General features: G+C 44.9%; 2 protein-coding genes across 3 annotated transcripts in view; both read left to right on the forward strand.

Moving 5' to 3' along the window:
• RAD21L1 (RAD21 cohesin complex component like 1) overlaps positions 1-6912 on the forward strand; it is a 31358-nt gene extending 24446 nt beyond the window's left edge. The window contains exons 9-12 of the mRNA XM_075278068.1: positions 3173-3266; positions 3472-3560; positions 6414-6500; positions 6724-6912. Coding sequence (XP_075134169.1) covers positions 3173-3266; positions 3472-3560; positions 6414-6500; positions 6724-6912 — 459 coding nt within the window. The remainder of the gene's footprint in view (positions 1-3172; positions 3267-3471; positions 3561-6413; positions 6501-6723) is intronic.
• An 11576-nt stretch (positions 6913-18488) lies between these two features.
• SNPH (syntaphilin) overlaps positions 18489-23183 on the forward strand; it is a 47890-nt gene continuing 43195 nt past the window's right edge. Inside the window, exon 1 of one of the 2 annotated variants that reach the window (XM_075276938.1) lies at positions 18489-18535. In XM_075276938.1, the coding sequence (XP_075133039.1) occupies positions 18520-18535 (16 nt within the window). In that variant the 5' untranslated portion in view covers positions 18489-18519. The remainder of the gene's footprint in view (positions 18536-23183) is intronic. The other variant, XM_075276937.1, reaches the window with a different exon arrangement.

Consider the following 23183-nt stretch of genomic DNA (forward strand, 5'->3'; position numbering starts at 1 on the left):
GACCAACATCCAAACAAGTTCAAGCTGCCCTGCAGTCCGAGGGTACAACAGTGTCAACCCGTACTATCCGTCGGCATCTGAATGAAAAGGGACTGTATGGTAGGATACCCAGGAAGACCCCACTTCTTACCCAGAGACATAAAAAAGCCAGGCTGGAGTTTGCCAAAACTTATCTGAGAAAGCCAAAAACTTTTTGGAAGAATGTTCTCTGGTCAGATGAGACAAAAGTAGAGCTTTTTGGGAAAAGGCATCAACATAGAGATTACAGGAAAAAAAAGAGGCCTTCAAAGAAAAGAACACGGTCCCTACAGTCAAACATGGCGGAGGTGCCCTGATGTTTTGGGGATGCTTTGCTGCCTCTGGCACTGGACTGCTTGACCGTGTGCATGGCATTATGAAGTCTGAAGACTACCAACAAATTTTGCAGCATAATGTAGGGCCCAGTGTGAGAAAGCTGGGTCTCCCTCAGAGGTCATGGGTCTTCCAGCAGGACAATGACCCAAAACACACTTCAAAAAGCACTAGAAAATGGTTTGAGAGAAAGCACTGGAGACTTCTAAAGTGGCCAGCAATGAGTCCAGACCTGAATCCCATAGAACACCTGTGGAGAGATCTCTTGATGGCAGTTTGGAGAAGGCACCCTTCACATCTCAGGGACCTGGAGCAGTTTGCCAAAGAAGAATGGTCTAAAATTCCAGCAGAGCATTGTAAGAAACTCATTGATGGTTACCGGTTGTTCGCAGTTATTTTATCTAAAGGTTGTGCTACCAAGTATTAGGCTGAGGGTGCCAATACTTTTGTCCGGCCCATTTTTGGAGTTTTGTGTAAAATGATCAATGATTTGACTTTTTTTTATTCTCTTTTATGTTTTTTCATTGCAAGCAAAAAAAGATGAAGATATTAATATCAAAGAGTTTGTGCTTGCAATCAGTTGAGTATTATCCGACAGAATTGCAGGGGTGCCAATACTTTTGGCCAACACTGTACTTTCTGTATCAATTCCTCACAGTTTTCTAGATTTCGGCTTGTTGTCATTCATTCTGTTACTTCTAGAGGATAAGACTGACCATGGTCATGTGATTTACGGTCCATGGTCATGAGATGAGCACACAGGTGCTGCTCGTTACAGTCACAGCCCAGTATTAAGACATCTGCCTGGTAATCAGCTGTGCGCCTGTGTGCTCATCACATGACCATGGACCGTAAATCACATGACCATGGTCAGTCTTATCCTCTAGAAGTAACAGAATGAATGACAACAAGCCGAAATCTAGAAAACTGTGAGGAATTGATACAGAAAATATATTGGAATATCTTTACAATAAGATATAATTGTATATCTTTTTATTGTACATTTTTTTGTCAATATTGGTCTGAAAGTGGCCAACCCCTTTAAACAGTAGTTCAGACAGCAAGAGACCAGAAGAATGCAGGGAGGAGCTGACAGACATTAACTGAATAGCCAGCGGTGAGCCGGAGCCAGACTTAAAAAGACTCCAGCCTGCCGCATGACCCCCTGCCCCGGAAGTCCACAGTCCAGTGGAGCGGCGGAGACCTGCAACCCATGCAGAATACTGCAGAGTTTCCAGTCCTCCACCCAACGTACCCAGAAGTAGTGAGCCATGGACCGCAAGAGTAGAGGGTCGGCAACCTCTGTGCATTGTCGCGGAGGCTCCGGCCCAGCTCCAGATATTAACTTTATGGTAAATACCAAACAGTATAGCATATCGTGTCATACTGTCAGGTTAAAGAGTACAGGGTCACCCATTTATTGAAGGGGGAAAGCGTTAAGTGTGCTATTGTTGCTGCACTTGAGTGATACATGTTGTGTACGTCTCATGTATTTGCTGTATGATGAGCATCATTTAAAGGGGCAGGTCCAAATTTTAAAGCTATTACATAACAACAGAGAAGGGAATAACTTCCAGGTAAAGTACCTGATGGTCCAGCCACTGCGACCGCCACTGATCATGAGAGCTGGGGCTTGTTCTTCCCTCCTGATGGAGTGGTAGGCCATACATGTGCACTGCCTCTCCATTTCTTTCCTGTGGGAGCACCAAGTACAGCTTTCGACTCTCTCCAGAAGTGCTATAGAGAATGATTGGAGTAAAAGTGCACATACTGAGCTTGCCACTCCATTCAGATGAAGCAACAGTACTTCCATTTTTGTGATTGTTGGGGATCCCAGCACTTGAACTACTATCAATCATCATATTATCCCCTATTCTGTTGGTTGACCCCAACAGAATAGGGGATAATTACGTTTATCTCTGGTGCCATTGCCACTTTACACAGTGCAGCTGTTTGGAGTATTGCAGCATTGTCCCATGCAAATGAATAGGGAAACAATGCAGTTCTCAGAGTAGTAGCTATGATATATACTGCAATCTGAGTATAGACAGCACCTGAGGTAAACAAAGAGGAGGTTGCAGTATATATGAGAGAGCGGTGGGAGGGGGCAATTAACAGTTCTTGAACAGAGGTCCTTGTGCTCTCAGTGTCTCCTCTTGGTTTGGGACATAATAGTGATAAGGCCTAGCCATCAAAAGGTCCTTTAAACACAGCAGCTACATCATGAATTGCTAATAAACTTGACCCCAACACCCTCATCCTACAAAGTGGAAAAGAGGAAGTAGGAAAACAGGTTTTTTTTACACAAATATAAAGAGGCTTCTTTGACTAACCACTCTGAGCTTAAAGGGGGAAGGATGCCAAAACAGGGATAAACTGTTGTAACTTGAAGGAAAATGAGTCACTTGCTTTAAGACGGAAAAACGGAACAACTGGGAACAGAGTATCCAGGGAAGGCAGCCTATGTGGAAAGGTTGGAGAATAAACAGGGTACCAGAAAGGAGAATAATCTAAGATAACAGCAGTAACATATGCATACTAACAGTCAAATGAAACATATTAGATATGCACAGTAGACAATTCTGTATATTGTGCATATATTTTCTATGTTTATTTTCAATCCAAACCTTAAACAATGTATAGCACATATGTATGGATGTAGCTTTTAATATAGTAATGTAAAGATCTTATGTTTATGTATTTGGATCCATTAATAATTACTATTTTCTATGTGTAAACATACAGTAATTACTTCATACTGGCAAGAGGCTGTTCAGAAGAGAAATGTCAACTGACACTGATATGTTGTAACTCCATACAGCTTTTTACCCAAATTCAGAAGGTGTATATCCATACAGATATCCAGGAAGAACAAGCAAGGCCTACAGATAAAACACTTGAGCATGAAGAGATTGGTATGAGTATGGATGAAATGTCACCGCTTCACTATGATGTTCATTGTTACTAATGGAGCAAAATATATGTCAGACTTTACTGCTCCAAAATATTATTTTAGTTGTTATGTATGGGTTTCTATTTCTGTGGTCTATTAGTTTTTTTGTGAATATTGTGAAGCTGTAGAGTACAATTACCTATATTTCTGCCTATTTGTGTCCATAGACTTGCTCCAGCTTGAAGCAAAAGATGTCAGCTCCTCCATCACTGAAGATCCTTCATGTATAACATCAGACTTGAATGACTGTTATCCAGTAACAAGTGACAGCTCAGTGCAGGAGGTTAAGACTAATGTTTTGTACTTCCTTAACACACATTAAAGGGAGTCTGTCAACAGGAAGTTGTCCCAGTACCTTGTAGAGGTGATTGTACAGGTTTTACATACGCCTCTGTGATTCAGATTAGGAGACCCATTGTCATGTAAATCACCATTTTATTCATATACAAATGAGAGAAAGTGCTTTCCACGTGAATCTAGAGCTGAATAGATTTACATGAAAATGCAGCTCCAAAGCTGAATAAGAGAGGCATGTTTAGAAGCTGTAGAATTGTCTCTACAAGGTACTGCTATTAGATTTACTGTTGACAGACCCTTTAAATAACCGTACCATACATCTTAATAACTGGAAAACCAGAAAGAAATCAAAATCAGAAATAAAACATCACACACACTGTAGGTCTCTTTTATGGCTGAAGACCATCAATGTAATGATCTGCACTGTTCTGACTTAGGGCTGACCTTAGGGGAGTTCAGCCTGTGTGGTGGCTAAGAGCACATCACCTCTTGTGATTACCAAGGTCCCCACTACTTCCAATAGAAAGGCTGCCCAGCACTTTCATGTAATATCACTAACTCAACCTTCATAAAGAGCAGATATCTAGTCCACTCATTTGCACCATGTCCTTTCCACATTAGCTTTACAGTACTGTACTCCTTGAAGCAGGAGCTGTTAACATTTCTTCAGCATGGCCCATAAGAGGTTTCCTCTTTCCAGTTACAAAGCACAGGAATGGAGAGAGGCATGGAGGGAAGAGCTGCTAGCACTTTTGTCTGCAAGGAGTACAGAACTGTGCTGCTATGGTATTGGGGGATGATATTTAGGAAGAGTGGATGCTGTAAGAAATGGCACTGGGTTAGAGATGATACTGGAGTGAAAAGAGAAGATGCCTTGGAGAAAAATTACCCAGGGCATATGGTACTGAAGGGATAAGAACAAAGATACTGTGGGTGGTGATAATACCAAGGTTGAGATATATAAGTTTGTATAGGAGTAATACTGGTCTGCTTAGGAGCGGCATATTGAAAATAAAAAGCAATAGCTCAGTAGATAAACCGGGTAGCCGTGACTGAAAGCTGGTGCACTGCATCGGCATCCAGTCGCGCACTCCGCTCCGGATTAGGCCCAATGAATGGGCCTAGTTCAGAGGAGGGAGTGTCTTCAGGATGAATCGCGAGGCGAAACAGCCTGAAGAATGAGCATCTTGCTTCTTTTCCCGATTTCTGGGAGCTGGAAAAAAGACCTGAGCTGCTCCCATTGATTTCAATGGGAGCCGTCTTTTTGGACAGGATTTTGAGGTGGATACAGCCTCAAAATCCTAACCAAACTACTCCATGTGAACTTACCCTTATAGTTAATTTTGGGCAGGCCCTGTGATTGACAGCCTGTCTTCCTATCAAGTCCGAGGCGGGTTCTTCATTCCCTATTTATTCTTTGCTCACATTCACATTGGTGCTTGCTATTGCCTTGTGCGTGATGGCGTTTCTCTTGCTGTTTCTTACTTGTATTCTTATTCTTGACCTTTGACTTTCCCTATTGACTACTCTCTGGATCTCGATTTGGAAGTGCGTTGCTCGACTGTTTAATGGACCCTTGGCTAACTGACCTCCTTTTGTCGTTGTTTGTCTTGTCTGTGTTTTGTGTTTTCACGTATATATAGGAAGGGCCTGTCGCCCAGTTACCGTCTATTACGTAGGATAGACCGGCAAGCAGGAAGGAACAGCGGGGGTTTCAGTTCAGGGCTCACTGTCTCTTGTGCCCCTCCCCACAGGGTTCACCAGTATCTACTGGGGAATTGCTGCTCTAGCAATTCCCTTACAAAGGCATTCTGAAAATATGTATAATACTAGCTGGTACCCGCGACTTCGTCTGCGGTGATTGTAGCAGTGGGTATATACAGGTGCGGGTAAGGTTTTCGTACTGTGTATAAGGGATGGGATATGAAATGTAACTTTGTATCTTGTTTTTGCTGTAATTCAGAGAATACGTGAGACTTTTGTGTTGAAGTTAATTTGTATTTGAGCCGCTATACGGTGTTCTGAGAAACTGTACATAGTGACTTTTCACATTTATAATATTAATAGGATGTAATGTGTATATGTAGAGGGTACCATCTAACCAAAGGCTGCCCTGCCAACATTATATGTGGAGCTGTAACAATCTGTGTGACATTAACATTACTATGGAAGAACTTGTGAATTTCCTTCTCCTGCTTGTGCCAAGGCTTGTTTTGCCTGTACACCCCTGTCCCCTAGACTGATCAGGTTGAATCAATTTGTTATCCCATTGTGAAAGACTTATCTGCTTCTGTTGATTTAAAAAAAACTCCTAATTCAATTACACCAAGGACTGTTTCCCTGGTTGGGAAATATTGTTGTATTTGTCACACTGCTTACACTTCTATTGCTGCCTTCTTTTTATTACTACTGTTAGAGGTTACGAATAAATAGGACTTTCAGTCTGTTTCGTTTCATAATAAGATACAACCGATTGGGCCAATACCACTTCAGGTTGGATTTAGACACATAGCTGCAAGATCATTCGGCAGTCCTGCCGATTTTTGATGTAAAACCTAAGCAGACTAAAACTTTGGAATTAAACACTGTTACTGGACATAGTACTAGTGCATATGCATTGTTATAGGAATATGTTGATGGTTTGTTGGGTAATTCCCCGGGATGTCTGGATGACACATTTAGTGTAATTATTGGTGGCCAAAGATATAATCCAACTGAATTACGGTATTACTTTTCTAACTTTGAAAGTTCAGTTGTGTGAAACTAGTATTCATTATAGCTTTATCTCTGACTACTTTGTATATTGTTGTAGTCTCAGGAATCAATACAGAGAGGTATCCCGAATAATGATGAGCAGCAATGGCATAAAAGAACACAAAATCTCCTAACTGGCTTACGAGTAAGTACCATGTTTAATGAAAAAGGTAGAAGAATGTATTGGCCTAACAATATATGGCCATGACTAGTTACTGTTGGCTTATCTTGACACTTTATGGAGAATTGAGATTTTTCCACGAACAGATAATATAACAATAAACACATAAACTAGAAGACTAGTTTTACACTGTATTTAAAAAACAAAGAGTTCATTGTAAACTTTTATTTTTTAATTTATTGAGCAGAAGCTGAAGCTGTCTGGTGTGAGCTCCTTTAGTTTGAAGAATCTTTGTAAGAATGACAAACGGAAATGGGTATCCAGGATGTTCTACAGTTTGTTGGTGCTGAAGAAACAGTCTGCTGTACGGATGACACAGAGCACTCCATACGGTGATATCACTGTCATTCCTGGACCTACATTCCAAACACTGTAGTTTTATAGCTTTAATACCAAAACATAAAGCAAGTTTGGCTCGCCACTGTTTATTTCAAAAGTTCTTTTACTCCTATATTTATTTTATTCATAAATGTTTAGATAAGACTTGTATTGAATGCCCAACTACACAGGAACCTGTCCATTTTAGGTCTCATTGCATCCATTTGAAGCCACAATACTAAGGTTCTGTACCAAATAATCATTCATATAGCAGATCTATACTTTGTAATAAATAGAACTACACTAAAGCCTCACACACAATACCCTTATGCATGTCATATTACAAAAAAGAAGAATATATTGTGGCCCACAGAGGCAACATATAGCCACACAAGGGGTGGCTACTGATCTGTAACCCAGGTCTTATAGAATAAACTCACTTTCTACAGTTATTATCCTATAGATCAGCGTAGGGAACAATTCCAATTTTATCGCCAGTATGAAATGAATAGTACGAAACCGTATACATTTTAAGATGCTTCATTTTATCCATCAATGTATTTATTTGTAGATAGCAGTGTAAGAGGGGGAATGAGGCAGTATGACCATCAGTTGCACTAGTCAGTCATCCCATGACCAAATCATCTGTTTACAAGTGACAGCTATTCTGTGGTCATGCCGCTACGCACCACACATGGTTAAGCATTGTTATATTATAGTGCTAATCTTGTAAATGTGTAGCTTCCATTGCTTCATCCGTAATAGTTTCACACTTCAGAGAATGTTGACAGAATATATTTCACATAATTTAGGATGTGCTCTAGATAGCTCTGCTTAAGTGCATTTGTTAAGTTGTGTTGTCAACCATTTCTTTAATCTTATTTATTAACATTTGTTCAATAAATTATTGTACCTGCTTCCATTGGCGTTGTCATTTTGTGACGTTTACAAGTCAGGTCTCCCAAAACCTGTAATCCTATCAAAAAGTAAACAATGGTTTATGAAAGGGTGTAACCCTCTCATCCCCGTCCTTTTGGTAAATGTTTGTGTTCTTCTTCAAATTTATTAATGCCTTTATTACTTTCTTTAGTGTTACCTCATTTGTATGGTCCATCTGCTTGCACCAGTACTTCTTATGAGCTGGCAGGTCATTATACACAGCAGTACCGCCTAACATTATTAGTATTATGTGTTTAAGTAGAGGTTTTACCATGAGCAAAAATTAAAAGCGGGACTTCACTCAAAAGTACTGTCAGTCACATTGTCAATCCAAAAGAGTTGTAAATAGTTAAACAGCACTGATCTCTAATGCGTCTAAGACACTGCAAGGTTCTTAAAACAGGGGCACAAGAGTTATGTGAACTGCCACACCACACAAGTACACACATACAAAAAGATTATTCAAGGGGGGCCACATGGTAGCTCAGTGGTCAGCACTGCAGCCTTGCAGCGCTAGACTCCTGGTGTTCAAATCCCGCCAAGGGCAAAAAAACATCTGCAAGGAGTTTGTATGTTATTACCATGTTTGAATGGATTTCCATCCCATATTCCAAAAAAGACATACTGAAAGGGAAAAAAAATGTACATTGTGAGCTCTATGTGGGGCTCACAATCTACATTTTTAAAAAAATTAAAATTATTCATATGCATACATAAATATCGAATACTGCTATCCCAGGACCAAATATTACCTCTAAATAGCAATTAAATTTTCTGTCCATCCAGTTTACATTACACACCAAAAAAAGACCAACTCTGCAGACTGTATAAGTGCATACAGTACAGTTAAATTTACTGACCACTTTTATCAACCTAGAAAAACTACTTACCCAGTGATACCCTCAATTTGGTGCCTATTGCTGCCCTATTATTGTATCTGCTATATGGTACAGTGCCATCAATCTTGTCACAGTCACTCCCCAAAAACAGTACAAAACAGACAGAAACCCTAATAATAATGAAGCCAAATATATAGTGTCTAGAGATGAGCGAGTACTGTTCGGATCAGCCGATCCGAACAGCACGCACGCATTGAAATGAATGGAAGCACCTGGTACTTCCACTTTGACGCCGGCCGGCCGCTTAACCCCCCGCGTGCCGGCTACGTCCATTCATTTCAATGCGTGCGTGCTGTTCGGATCGGCTGATCCGAACAGTACTCGCTCATCTCTAATTTAGTGTCCTCAAAATTAATACTGCCAAACAGATAGTACTGTATTTTCTGGAATATATATATATATATAAATATATGTATATATATATATATATATATATATATATATATATATATATATATATATTGTAAGCTGATGGCTGGTCAGGTAATGGAGGGGGTGTACATCTCACCCAGACTACTAAGGTGGGTGAGATGAGAAAACTCCAGAAGGAATTTTTGTTCTCAGCAGACAACTTTCGTCTGCTGAGCAGTTAGGTAAATGCTCAGTATTGGATGGGATTTTTAGGAATGGCAGGTAGGTTGATAGTGGGACCTGTCATTCCACCCTCCTCCAGTCCAAACTTTGGGGATGTTCCGGCAGAGAGTCTGCTCGTTAAGGGAGCTTAAGAAGTCAGCTTCAGCAGCAGTCTCTGGGCAGAGCTTGGCTGGAGAGCCAAAGAGAGAGGTCATATTTGTGGAGCTGTGTCCTGAATGATTCTACTGGCTTTTGATTTCTGTTATTCTAGGTGAGGTAACCTATTCTATGTTTAGTTAGAGCCTAGCCGGGCAGGGATTTATTTTTGTATTGTTTTCTTTTGTTGCTGCACTACCTTTTTGAGTGAAAATAAACTCTACTATTATTTTGGACTAAAGAAACTGGACTTGTGTGTCTATGCCACCCCACCTAGCAACCCCAGACCCTGACAATGCGTATATACTTCCTGGACATCCTCGGGCAGCAGAGGAAGGTTGAGTTTTGTACAGACAATATTGGGCACAAGATAATAGATTAATTACCTACAATAAAAAAAGGCTGCTCCCTATAAAAGTCACCTAGAGACAATGACTAAATAATGTTTTATTCTTCTATTGCAAATGGATCATAGAAGAACAGAAAAGCTGAGTTCTACTCCCCTGTACCCAGGAATGGAGTGTTCCTGGCCAAGGAAACCCCACCACAATGTGAATTTCTGCTGAGACATAGCTTGAAGCACCTAGGCTCCAATGCAAAAAAATTTTTAATGGGGCCGCCACTTATCCTGTGATATCTGGTGTCTTCTTATGTTGTAGGGACTTTTGGTCCCCTAAAGGCTACTGGGTCTGGTAGTCATTGCTACCTTTACAACCCTGTAGCTATGTCCTGGCTGTAGTGATAGGTGCATACAACTGACTAGTAACTACTTGCACCTAGAGGTGTAATATTGGTATTCTGCTATGTAGTTGAGGACTGCTATTTGAACTAATAAAAGAATGGGTGCAACAAGAGACGAACGGGCAAGGGCTCACTAAGTGCAGTGATGGAGGGAAGATGAGGTAGCTCTAAGTTATTACACAGGGCAGTGCAAAATCATGGGGGGAGATAAGTAATATAAGGGGAGTCGCACCAAAGTCCCCAACTTTTTCATATTTGGTAAGGCAGTGCATTAGGCAATTTTTATAGCAAGGCAAACTTTAAATTTACTCACCAAAATTTTTCTTTCCTTGGGGGTTAAAGGCAGCACATGAAGTGTTAAAATGTTGCTTCTTCCTAGTTGACACAGAAGAAAAAAAAGATGCAATAAGTTTTAATGATATGTGCCAATGAGCACACACGGTATAAGCTCTCTCTGAGACGTTACCAAACGTGTATTAATGTAGCAATAATAATGTTAATTAAAGCGGAAAAACTGAGCTGACTTCAGACTCTGGGAAAGAGAAGATATCAATGATTTTATATCTAAACTTTCTCTATCACTCTCAGGCAGCACATGAAGAAAAAGCAAAGCAATAATAAATCAAACGGGTTGTTCATAAATCAGAAACCTTGAATTACCCTTCTAGTAAAGGACTCCTCTAAATCAACCAGTGTGTTCAACCAGTAATGCTTCAGAAAAGTATAAAAAGATAACCAATAGATGCTTGTCAGATCTGGTCCAAACACACATAACATCTCGCAGCCTTGAAGTAGACAGTGCTCCAGCAGAATGAGCTCTCGGAGCCGAAGCCACAAGTTCTCTTGATCATAAGAAATAGTCATTGTATCTCTCATCTAGGACATTGAAGCTTTTTCCCTTGCAAGTCCCTTGAAACTAAAGAAATAAGATCTTTGGCAGCAGAAGGATCATCACAGGAATCTAATGGCAGAATTGGAAGAAACATTTCTTGATCAACATTGTTTGCTGAATGCATTTAGGCAAAAAAACAAACTAGGAGTGTTCTCAAGACAATCAGGTCAAGTGGGATAGGGGTCTCTTGATGATAGTGCCTGTAATTCCTCCTATTCTCTTGGCTGAAGTGGTTGCCACTAGAATATTGCATGGAAAAATCTATGCACTAACTGGAGGTTCAAAGATAAGATGCCTGAAAGCGAGGTAACCGCTGAAAAATGCACTTTCAGAGTGTTGAATTTTAGGCCTTAAAGAGGACCTTTCAAGTACTAGGGCACATGTGGTTTGATATACCACTAGAAAGCTGACAGTGAACTGGATTCAGCACACTGTCTGCTTTCCCGTTATTTGCCCTGGGACAAGAGAAATCAGTGCAGTTACCGATATCTCTTAACTGTCAGAAGGGCGCTTCTGACAGTCTAGCCGGGCTGTGAGGAACGCCCTTCCTGACAGTACCGTCCATCTCTCTGTACTGTCAGAGGGGGCGTTCCTTACTGCCCAGCCATGATGTCTTTGGACGAGTACAATCAGGACAGCTTAGCGTCATGGCTGAGTGGTAAGGAATAGAGATGAGCGAACACTAAAATGTTCGAGGTTCGAAATTCGATTCGAACAGCCGCTCACTGTTCGAGTGTTCGAATGGGTTTCGAACCCCATTATAGTCTATGGGGAACATAAACTCGTTAAGGGGGAAACCCAAATTCGTGTCTGGAGGGTCACCAAGTCCACTATGACACCCCAGGAAATGATACCAACACCCTGGAATGACACTGGGACAGCAGGGGAAGCATGTCTGGGGGCATAAAAGTCACTTTATTTCATGGAAATCCCTGTCAGTTTGCGATTTTCGCAAGCTAACTTTTCCCCATAGAAATGCATTGGCCAGTGCTGATTGGCCAGAGTACGGAACTCGACCAATCAGCGCTGGCTCTGCTGGAGGAGGCGGAGTCTAAGATAGCTCCACACCAGTCTCCATTCAGGTCCGACCTTAGACTCCGCCTCCTCCGGCAGAGCCAGCGCTGATTGGCCGAAGGCTGGCCAATGCATTCCTATGCGAATGCAGACTTAGCAGTGCTGAGTCAGTTTTGCTCAACTACACATCTGATGCACACTCGGCACTGCTACATCAGATGTAGCAATCTGATGTAGCAGAGCCGAGGGTGCACTAGAACCCCTGTGCAAACTCAGTTCACGCTAATAGAATGCATTGGCCAGCGCTGATTGGCCAATGCATTCTATTAGCCCGATGAAGTAGAGCTGAATGTGTGTGCTAAGCACACACATTCAGCACTGCTTCATCAAGCCAATACAATGCATTAGCCAGTGCTGATTGGCCAGAGTACGGAATTCGGCCAATCAGCGCTGGCCAATGCATTCTATTAGCCCGATGAAGTAGAGCTGAATGTGTGTGCTAAGCACACACATTCAGCACTGCTTCATCAAGCCAATACAATGCATTAGCCAGTGCTGATTGGCCAGAGTACGGAATTCGGCCAATCAGCGCTGGCTCTGCTGGAGGAGGCGGAGTCTAAGATCGCTCCACACCAGTCTCCATTCAGGTCCGACCTTAGACTCCGCCTCCTCCGGCAGAGCCAGCGCTGATTGGCCGAAGGCTGGCCAATGCATTCCTATGCGAATGCAGACTTAGCAGTGCTGAGTCAGTTTTGCTCAACTACACATCTGATGCACACTCGGCACTGCTACATCAGATGTAGCAATCTGATGTAGCAGAGCCGAGGGTGCACTAGAACCCCTGTGCAAACTCAGTTCACGCTAATAGAATGCATTGGCCAGCGCTGATTGGCCAATGCATTCTATTAGCCCGATGAAGTAGAGCTGAATGTGTGTGCTAAGCACACACATTCAGCACTGCTTCATCAAGCCAATACAATGCATTAGCCAGTGCTGATTGGCCAGAGTACGGAATTCGGCCAATCAGCGCTGGCCAATGCATTCTATTAGCCCGATGAAGTAGAGCTGAATGTGTGTGCTAAGCACACACATTCAGCACTGCTTCATCAAGCCAATACAATGCATTAGCCAGTGCTGATTGGCCAGAGTACGGAATTCGGCCAATCAGCGCTGGCTCTGCTGGAGGAGGCGGAGTCTAAGGTCGGACCTGAATGGAGACTGGTGTGGAGCGATCTTAGACTCCGCCTCCTCCAGCAGAGCCAGCGCTGATTGGCCGAATTCCGTACTCTGGCCAATCAGCACTGGCTAATGCATTGTATTGGCGTGATGAAGCAGTGCTGAATGTGTGTGCTTAGCACACACATTCAGCTCTACTTCATCGGGCTAATAGAATGCATTGGCCAGCGCTGATTGGCCGAATTCCGTACTCTGGCCAATCAGTGCTGGCCAATGCATTCTATTAGCTTGATGAAGCAGAGTGTGCACAAGGGTTCAAGCGCACCCTCGGCTCTGATGTAGCAGAGCCGAGGCTGCACAAGGGTTCAAGCGCACCCTCGGCTCTGATGTAGGAGAGCCGAGGGTGTACTTGAACCCTTGTGCAGCCTCGGCTCTGCTACATCAGAGCCGAGGGTGCGCTTGAACCCTTGTGCACACTCTGCTTCATCAAGCTAATAGAATGCATTGGCCAGCGCTGATTGGCCAATGTATTCTATTAGCCTGATGAAGTAGAGCTGAATGTGTGTGCTAAGCACACACATTCAGCTCTACTTCATCGGGCTAATAGAATGCATTGGCCAGCGCTGATTGGCCAGAGTACGGAACTCGACCAATCAGCGCTGGCTCTGCTGGAGGAGGCGGAGTCTAAGATCGCTCCACACCAGTCTCCATTCAGGTCCGACCTTAGACTCCGCCTCCTCCAGCAGAGCCAGCGCTGATTGGCCGAATTCCGTACTCTGGCCAATCAGCACTGGCTAATGCATTGTATTGGCGTGATGAAGCAGTGCTGAATGTGTGTGCTTAGCACACACATTCAGCTCTACTTCATCGGGCTAATAGAATGCATTGGCCAATCAGCGCTGGCCAATGCATTCTATTAGCGTGAACTGAGTTTGCACAGGGGTTCTAGTGCACCCTCGGCTCTGCTACATCAGATTGCTACATCTGATGTAGCAGTGCCGAGTGTGCATCAGATGTGTAGTTGAGCAAAACTGACTCAGCACTGCTAAGTCTCTGCATTCGCATAGGAATGCATTGGCCAGCCTTCGGCCAATCAGCGCTGGCTCTGCCGGAGGAGGCGGAGTCTAAGGTCGGACCTGAATGGAGACTGGTGTGGAGCGATCTTAGACTCCGCCTCCTCCAGCAGAGCCAGCGCTGATTGGTCGAGTTCCGTACTCTGGCCAATCAGCGCTGGCCAATGCATTCTATTAGCCCGATGAAGTAGAGCTGAATGTGTGTGCTTAGCACACACATTCAGCTCTACTTCATCAGGCTAATAGAATACATTGGCCAATCAGCGCTGGCCAATGCATTCTATTAGCTTGATGAAGCAGAGTGTGCACAAGGGTTCAAGCGCACCCTCGGCTCTGATGTAGCAGAGCTGAGGGTGCACAAGGGTTCAAGTGCACCCTCGGCTCTCCTACATCAGAGCCGAGGGTGCGCTTGAACCCTTGTGCAGCCTCGGCTCTGCTACATCAGAGCCGAGGGTGCGCTTGAACCCTTGTGCACACTCTGCTTCATCAAGCTAATAGAATGCATTGGCCAGCACTGATTGGCCAGAGTACGGAATTCGGCCAATCAGCGCTGGCCAATGCATCCCTATGGGAAAAAGTTTATCTCACAAAAATCACAATTACACACCCGATAGAGCCCCAAAAAGTTATTTTTAATAACATTCCCCCCTAAATAAAGGTTATCCCTAGCTATCCCTGCCTGTACAGCTATCCCTGTCTCATAGTCACAAAGTTCACATTCTCATATGACCCGGATTTGAAATCCACTATTCGTCTAAAATGGAGGTCACCTGATTTCGGCAGCCAATGACTTTTTCCAATTTTTTTCAATGCCCCCAGTGTCGTAGTTCCTGTCCCACCTCCCCTGCGCTGTTATTGGTGCAAAAAAGGCGCCAGGGAAGGTGGGAGGGGAATCGAATTTTGGCGCACTTTACCACGTGGTGTTCGATTCGATTCGAACATGGCGAACACCCTGATATCCGATCGAACATGTGTTCGATAGAACACTGTTCGCTCATCTCTAGTAAGGAACGCCACCTCTGACAGTACAGAACTATAGACAGTACTATCAAGAGGGGCGTTCCTCATAGCCCGGCTAGACTGTCAGAAACGCCCTTCTGACAGTGAAGAGATATCAGTAACTGCAACAATTTCTCTTGCCCCGGGGTACATAACGGGAAAGCCGACAGTGCGCTGAATTCAGTGCACTGTCGGCTTTCTAGCGGTATATCAAACCGCATGTACCCGAGGACATGAAAGGTCTTCTTTAATCAAAGCCAGTGTGTAGAGGGGATGAACAGCACTTAAGTTTGATTGTAATTTGTTGTTTTGTGAACACCAACTAAGGCTAAGGCCCCGTGTAGCAGGCCGCAGCCAATAAGCACTGCAGGAAAAAACCTTGACGGAATTCATTGTATTTTTTGCCGTAGCAATTTTTCCCTAAAGTATATAGGATTTTCCTCTGTAGACTTTCTGCTTCCATTATACCTATAGGGAAACCACAAGCTCTTCCGTGGTTATAATTGACGTGCTGCGATTTGCAAAACGTTTTTCAAATCGCAGTATTTCCAATTGCGGATTATTTTCTGGAATGTGTGGATGGGTTTAGCCACAGTCCCATCCACCTTGTAGGGACTGTAAAATTCCAAGTTTTTTACTGCAATGTTTTTGCCGTGGCAAAATCATGGCACTTACATGTGGGAACTTGGCTAAAGAATTTCTTCCAACTTTAGATACAGTCGCTCTACAGTCACAGACAAGGGTATCCACTAACTCTTCCAGGAGATCTTTCCTGGTTATATTTTGCCATTCAACTTCCACACTGTCTGGATGACACAAACCTCTCTGCTGAAGAAGGTCCTCTACAATTACAAGTTTCCGAAACTTCTAAGGTGAGAGGAAACCAATCTCTTTCAGGCTAGAAGGGAGTGATTTCTATCATCTCTAGGTGACTCTAGATCAGACCTGGGCAATGTACGACCCGCGGGCCACATCCGGCACAATGACTGCTTCTATCCGGCCCGCATAACTAGTGGAAGTTTTTTTTAAGGACCTATGATAATGTCATCACAGCCTATCACCAGGATAGGCTAAGACTCGTTAGTGGGTGGAGGCACACGGGACTGTGTGCTTTCTGCAAGCTGCCGGCTATGGGGGCTGCTGGATGATAAAGAGAGAAGAGACAGCATGTGTGAGCAAGAGGGGGCAACTAGGGGCAGATGTAGGGGGGCAGTTAAACTGAATGCACATGGAGAGGGGACATTAAACTAGGGGGCAGATGGAGGGTGACATTAAACTGGGGCAGCTGGAGGAAGATATTAAACCATGGGGTGTAGCTGCCCCAGTTTAATATCCCCCTCCAGCTACCCCAGTTTAATATCCCCTCTAGTTTCTGCTAGTTTATACTGGGGCACCAGGAGAGGGACTTAATACTGTGAGACATTTGGAGGGAAACATTATAATGTGGGGGTGTATAATGTTAGGGTGACTGTAGGAGGATTTTACTTTGTGGGGCACATGGGAAAAATTATTGAGAATGGGCGGAGTCAGCGGAGAAGTGGGTGGAGCTAAATTTGCCGCGACGTGTATAGCCCTCTAGAACCGTTACAATTAGAGATGAGCGAACACTGTTTGGATCAGCCGTTCCCATAGAAATGAATGGAAGCAGCTGGCACGTACACCTTGCCGTCGGCCAGTTGCTTAACCCCCCGCGTGCCGGCTACGTCCATTCATTTCTATGGGAGCGTGCTGTTCGGAACGGCTGTTCCGAACAGTGTTTGCTCATCTCTAGTTACAATTTCTCATGTGGCCCCATGGGAAAATTAATTGCCCACCCCTGCTCTAGATGAAAGAGAGCGCCTCTGGATCTTGGCATGCCGGGCCATTACTATCACATCTTCCTCTGGCAAGCTGTACTCCAGTGTGCCTGAGAATTCAGGTGACATGTTATGAGGAAGGCTGAGAGCTCTGCTGCATTTACCTCTACTCAGCATATAATCTTTCTGCACTCCTTGTGTTCAGGGAAGACTCCTGGTCCCTCCCTGCTTCATCTGGTAAAGCACAGATGCCAGATTTTCCAATTAAACTACCACTTTGTAGTGATGAAGTAAAGGAGAAAAATGATACAGGGCTAAATAACTAGGCGGTCCGGTTCCAGCCACCATCAAAGATTCGTCACCGGAGAAAACTTCTGGTGACTCCTTCCAGTATGAGAGAATCTGAAGGTTTCTGAACTAATATCCGGAGTAGAAGCAAGGAGGCCTAGGACACACATATCTGACCTGATGTGAATCTTGTGAGATGTAAACAACCAATCTTTCTATCATATCACCCAAATTCCAAAAAAGTTTGCAGTATGTGGATGAGACACTAACCTAAATCTCTGGTACTATAAAACACAGTGATTTTTCCATTATGTGGGACCTTAGCTTAAGGGTCCATTCACACGGAGGAAAACGGTGAGGAATTTGGTGTGGAATTTTCCACGCTGAAAAAAAAGCCACCCATTGATTTCTATTGGTTCCACTAGTTTTTTTTTCCGCTAGCGGTCGCTGCACTGACACATTCTGTCATCTTTCAACCGATCAGGCTCGGGTCACATCTGCGCCAAGTCTACGTTTGGGGTTTCTGTTCCTGAATCCTCTTGCGCAGGACTTTTCTTTCCGAATTTTTTATTCAGGCGCAAACCGTTGGACCCCATTATAGGCTTTAGAGGACTAGATTACCAGAACCAACGAACGGAAACCCGAACGCACGAGTGAACCTAGCGTCAGGAACGTAAATAACGGCAAGGCTAACTTGCTGCTGGTTTCCACCTACCCCACAAAAACACTAAAAAGTTGTATGTGCTCAGAATGGTAACATTATAAAATACAACCATTTCCGCACAAAACAAAATGGAAAGATCCACCAAAAATGTTTCCTAATACATGGCTTCCATACAACACGATGCCGTCCAGTAACATCAGCCAGCCATGCCACCCCACCGTGCTAGTGCCTTTATGTCCTATTTACATGCATTAGTGCAGATGTGGCCGAGGCTCAGGCACTACAAGTCCCAGCAGCTACAGCTGCCCCGTCTCTCTCGGTGTCGTCCTGGATAGATTCTACGTCTTTAAGTGAGAGTGGGATGACGCAGCGTCTCCGCCCCTCTCCCCGGTTTCCCGCTGCCCACACCTCTCCTCACGCACTCCTCCTCCGCCGGCCGGAGCTGCAGCAGCATCATGCAGAGCCCCGCAGGTGACAGCGCCCGGGCCAGGGCTGAGCACTGGGAGTGGAGGAGCCGGGGGATATGGTGGTGCATGGATATGGGGGTGCAGAGTGATGGCACAGCCTGCGTGGGAGTGTAGCAGCGGAGGAGGGGGCGCCAAGTGTTCTACTAGGAGGGAATACAGACTGCTGCACTACAGGGCTATGTGACCGGGGGGAGGTTTGGGGAGCAGAGTTTACACACTTCCAGGAGCATTTTAGGGGGCTATTTTAGTGTTAAAGTGAGTTCGGGGTGCAGGGGCTTTCATTGTGGAAAATTAGAGGGTGCTGTGTTTTGCACTGGAAAATTGCTGTGTTTGCACCTTGGGGGTTTAGACCGTGCAGTCTTGAGATTTAGGGGACGCACAGCGGTTATACTCTGGGGGCTTAGGGGACGCACAGCGGTTATATTATAGGGGCTTAGGGGACGCACAGCGGTTATGCTATGGGGGCTTAGGGAATGCACAGCGGTTATACTATGGGGGCTTAGGGAATGCACAGCGGTTATACTATGGGGGCTTAGGGGACGCACAGCGGTTATACTATGGGGGCTTAGGGGACGCACAGCGGTTATACTATGGGGGCTTAGGGGACGCACAGCGGTTATACTCTGGGGGCTTAGGGGACGCACAGCGGTTATATTATAGGGGCTTAGGGGACGCACAGCGGTTATACTCTGGGGGCTTAGGGGACGCACAGCGGTTATACTCTGGGGGCTTAGGGGACGCACAGCGGTTATACTCTGGGGGCTTAGGGGACGCACAGCGGTTATACTCTGGGGGCTTAGGGGACGCACAGCGGTTATACTCTGGGGGCTTAGGGGACGCACAGCGGTTATACTCTGGGGGCTTAGGGGACGCACAGCGGTTATACTCTGGGGGCTTAGGGGACGCACAGCGGTTATACTCTGGGGGCTTAGGGGACGCACAGCGGTTATACTCTGGGGGCTTAGGGGACGCACAGCGGTTATACTCTGGGGGCTTAGGGGACGCACAGCGGTTATACTCTGGGGGCTTAGGGGACGCACAGCGGTTATACTCTGGGGGCTTAGGGGACGCACAGCGGTTATACTCTGGGGGCTTAGGGGACGCACAGCGGTTATACTCTGGGGGCTTAGGGGACGCACAGCGGTTATACTCTGGGGGCTTAGAAGACGCACAGCGGTTATACTCTGGGGGCTAAGGGGACGCACAGCGGTTATATTATAGGGGCTTAGGGGACGCACAGCGGTTATACTCTGGGGGCTTAGGGGGACGCACAGCAGTTATACTCTGGGGGCTTAGGGGACGCACAGCGGTTATACTCTGGGGGTTTAAGGGACGCACAGCGGTTATACTCTGGGGGTTTAAGGGACGCACAGCGGTTATACTCTGGGGGTTTAAGGGACGCACAGCGGTTACACTGTGGGGGCTTAGGGGACGCACAGCGGTTACACTGTGGGGGCTTAGGGGACGCACAGCGGTTACACTGTGGGGGCTTAGGGGACGCACAGCGGTTACACTGTGGGGGCTTAGGGGACGCACAGCGGTTACACTGTGGGGGCTTAGGGCACGCACAGGGGTTACACTGTGGGGGCCTAGGGGACGCACAGAGGTTATACTGTGGGGGCTTAGGGGATGCACAGGGGTTATACTGTGGGGGTTTAGGGGATGGGGAGAATTTGCAGTGTTAACTATGTCCAAACACTGTACACCCCTAAACTTAACAGTGCTTGGACTGGAAAGGTTTTTGGACTCGTGGCCTGTGGACCAGATTGCTTGTAATAAGAGATTTACTTTTCCTTTTAATGACGTGTTGCCTACTGGCATAAATCCAGCTAAAGGGAACTCCCTTCCCCATGCATTCTGCTTGTTTATTTACTTGCATAGTTTATTACTGTATTGGCCTATCATAGACGTATGTGAGAGCACAACCTATACCAGTCTTAAGGCAAGTGTATGCTGAACTGTTTCGAAGATGGACATGTCTGTGTCTCCCTGACAATGGACACATTTTGTAGTGATTTATCCCATTATGGTGTCAGTGGTACGGGCAGCTGTATATGGTAAATATTGCATAAGTAGAGGAGTTGGCGTTCAGGTTGCCTTCAGCTATTAGTCGTCCATGGTGAATGTATCTACTGATATACATTTGATATACATTTTGATATTAAAAACATCTATTTATTCTTTATTGATTGGAGTTTAACGTTTGAGTCAGTGATTTCTTTCTAATAATCCCAGCTTTCACCAATTGGTTAATTGATGCCAAAAATAGTCTATATAGACACACTGGTGCTTGCATGGGGGACGTTGTTATTTTGGTGATGCCATTAAATCAGAAGGAGAACCCACACATTGAATCATGCCAGTAATCTTGCAGTGCTGTCCCTGAGCATGTGCTTGGTCCTGTAGTCACATACCTGCACTGTTTATTAGTAAGACCTTTAGTCTTGTCAAGAAGATGACTTTTGAAGGATGTTATCTCTGTTCTTTCCGTCCACATCTATTGCGGCCATTGCCACTATTCCCTCCGGATGTCTGCACTGGCTCTTCCGTGCATTTGCTATTATTGTGAAGGTCACACAGAGCTGTAGCATTATCACTCTTGTGATCCGCTGTGACGGCGCAGGGTTGGGGGCATCTGTTCTCTCTTCTGTTTTTAAGCCTCCATCAGCGAGATGCATGGTTTAGTGTGTGGGTGGATCTCCTGGGTCCAGAACACTGCAATTCTGCTGAAGAAGTGTGAGCTGTGTAGTAGCAGGGTGTGATCGCTGGATGGGAGAAGCAGACTTTCTGCACATTTAATTATAGATACTGTGGTGCCCTGGTTCTGCAGACTGTTGGGATGGATGAGAAAGGAGCATCCTGTCCATGGTTCATATTACTAACCCCCCCACCCCTAGTTGGGTGTAGTTCCTGTTTACCCTACATCTGTCCACTGTTGTATGTAAGACCAACAGCCCTCTTCTCCTCTTTCATTTGTCATAGTTTTAGACTTTTAAGAGAATGTAATTATTCTGAGTATCAATCTTCATCTTTGTAGACCTCAAATGTCCTCACAAGCCCACAATCTTTGCACCATCCTTGAGCAGCAGGGCCTTTACTCTTAGTCCTTCAGATTTAGAACAGCCCTCCAGACTATGGGGCATCGAGTTTGGGTTAGCCAGAGCTGATCCTCTTATTTATTAGCTTCATAAAACAATAAGTCTGGGATATCTTCAAATGTCATTGCTTAACTTTTTATGGTATCTTCTGTTGATCTCTACAGATCCTGCAAAAGTCACCTTGGCATATAAGCCATTGCGGAAGGGCCTTTTGGAGGCTTTTCCATCTGTTGTTGCATCCTGAGACAAAAAGTTTTTTGCATCGTCTTCCTCCCCATCAGTAGTAGGAGAGGTGACATATTCTGAGATTTGCTTCCCTCCTCCTTTTATTTGGTACTGATGTTAAGGTGTCAGTGTAGAGGGGGGGCACTGCTTAGAATTACATTGCTGATGGTATAATGGCTGTTGTGGCAGAGCAGAGTTGGTGCTATCTCTATATTGGCCCATAGCATCTGCAGAGGCTGCCCTTGTACGTGTTCTGTATTGGCATCAGGAAGTGTCACATGTGTAGAGGACAGGGCCAGGGGGGTTGTTTATAAGCTACTAGTCAAGGTATAGTCTAATGCATGGGCCACAGAACATTAATGGGTACCTGTGCATGTGTATCAGGCAGATGACTTGTTATTGCTGAGCGTCTGATGGTAGTGGAGCTGCCGCAGCAGCCTGTGTGCTGGATGTTGTTGCTTGCAGCTAGTAGTGGGTGGAGGAATAGGAAAAAGCTGGGTCTGACAGCTTGGGATCCTAATCGAGCATCATGCCTGTTACTGTGGAAACCGTGTGGGATGGATGAGTGATGGGCTGGATGCCATGTCAGAGTGTGACATCATCCTCCTCCTCCTCCTCTATGTCTCTCGTGTGGGGATGGGGCGGTTGTGGTCTTCCCTGCCGGATTGTGTGTGATTCTTTGTCACAAAATGAACGTTGTTCTTTGGTGCTTGTTTTATTTTGTGTCCATTGCTTGCATATGAAACAAGTTACCATCTGCTTCAGGGCACATTGACACCTTATTACCCCTGCTGTGGGGTATGTGTCAGTTTGGGCAGTTCAGTGGGTGCAGGTGAGTGCTCATAATGTTTGTGCTGATTCATTTGTGTGTTTTGACAAATGCATATCTGGTATCTGCTAGACAAAAGTGATATATTTTGCTATAATAGCAAAATTATCCGATTGTTCTTTGCTGCAAAGCTTATGTGAAAATGACTGTTCGGAATAGTTGCAAAGCTTATATACAGTTACACAGAATATGACAGGGATAGAACAACAGCTGTGACTGGGTTGGTAGTTTTGGATCTTGCGTGGTGGAGGTAATAACTTTGGTCATGAAGGCAGGTCCCAGGTGGATAGATGTCTAGCATCAAGACTTCTGAACCAGGGGCAGGTGTTGCACCCTTAAAGAAGGGTTGGAGGTCTGGTGATGGGGTCCCAAAGCCTGAGGGACAGTGTTTGTCTGGTGCCAGGTGTTTGCTGACAGCACGGCCTGCCACATAGCATTTACATGATCTCTCTCCTCTGCTTCTTATGCCTATATTAAGGAGTGTATGTCCTAAGGCTGGG

This window comes from Leptodactylus fuscus, chromosome 6, assembly GCF_031893055.1.
Source record: "Leptodactylus fuscus isolate aLepFus1 chromosome 6, aLepFus1.hap2, whole genome shotgun sequence".
NCBI lineage: Eukaryota > Metazoa > Chordata > Amphibia > Anura > Leptodactylidae > Leptodactylus > Leptodactylus fuscus.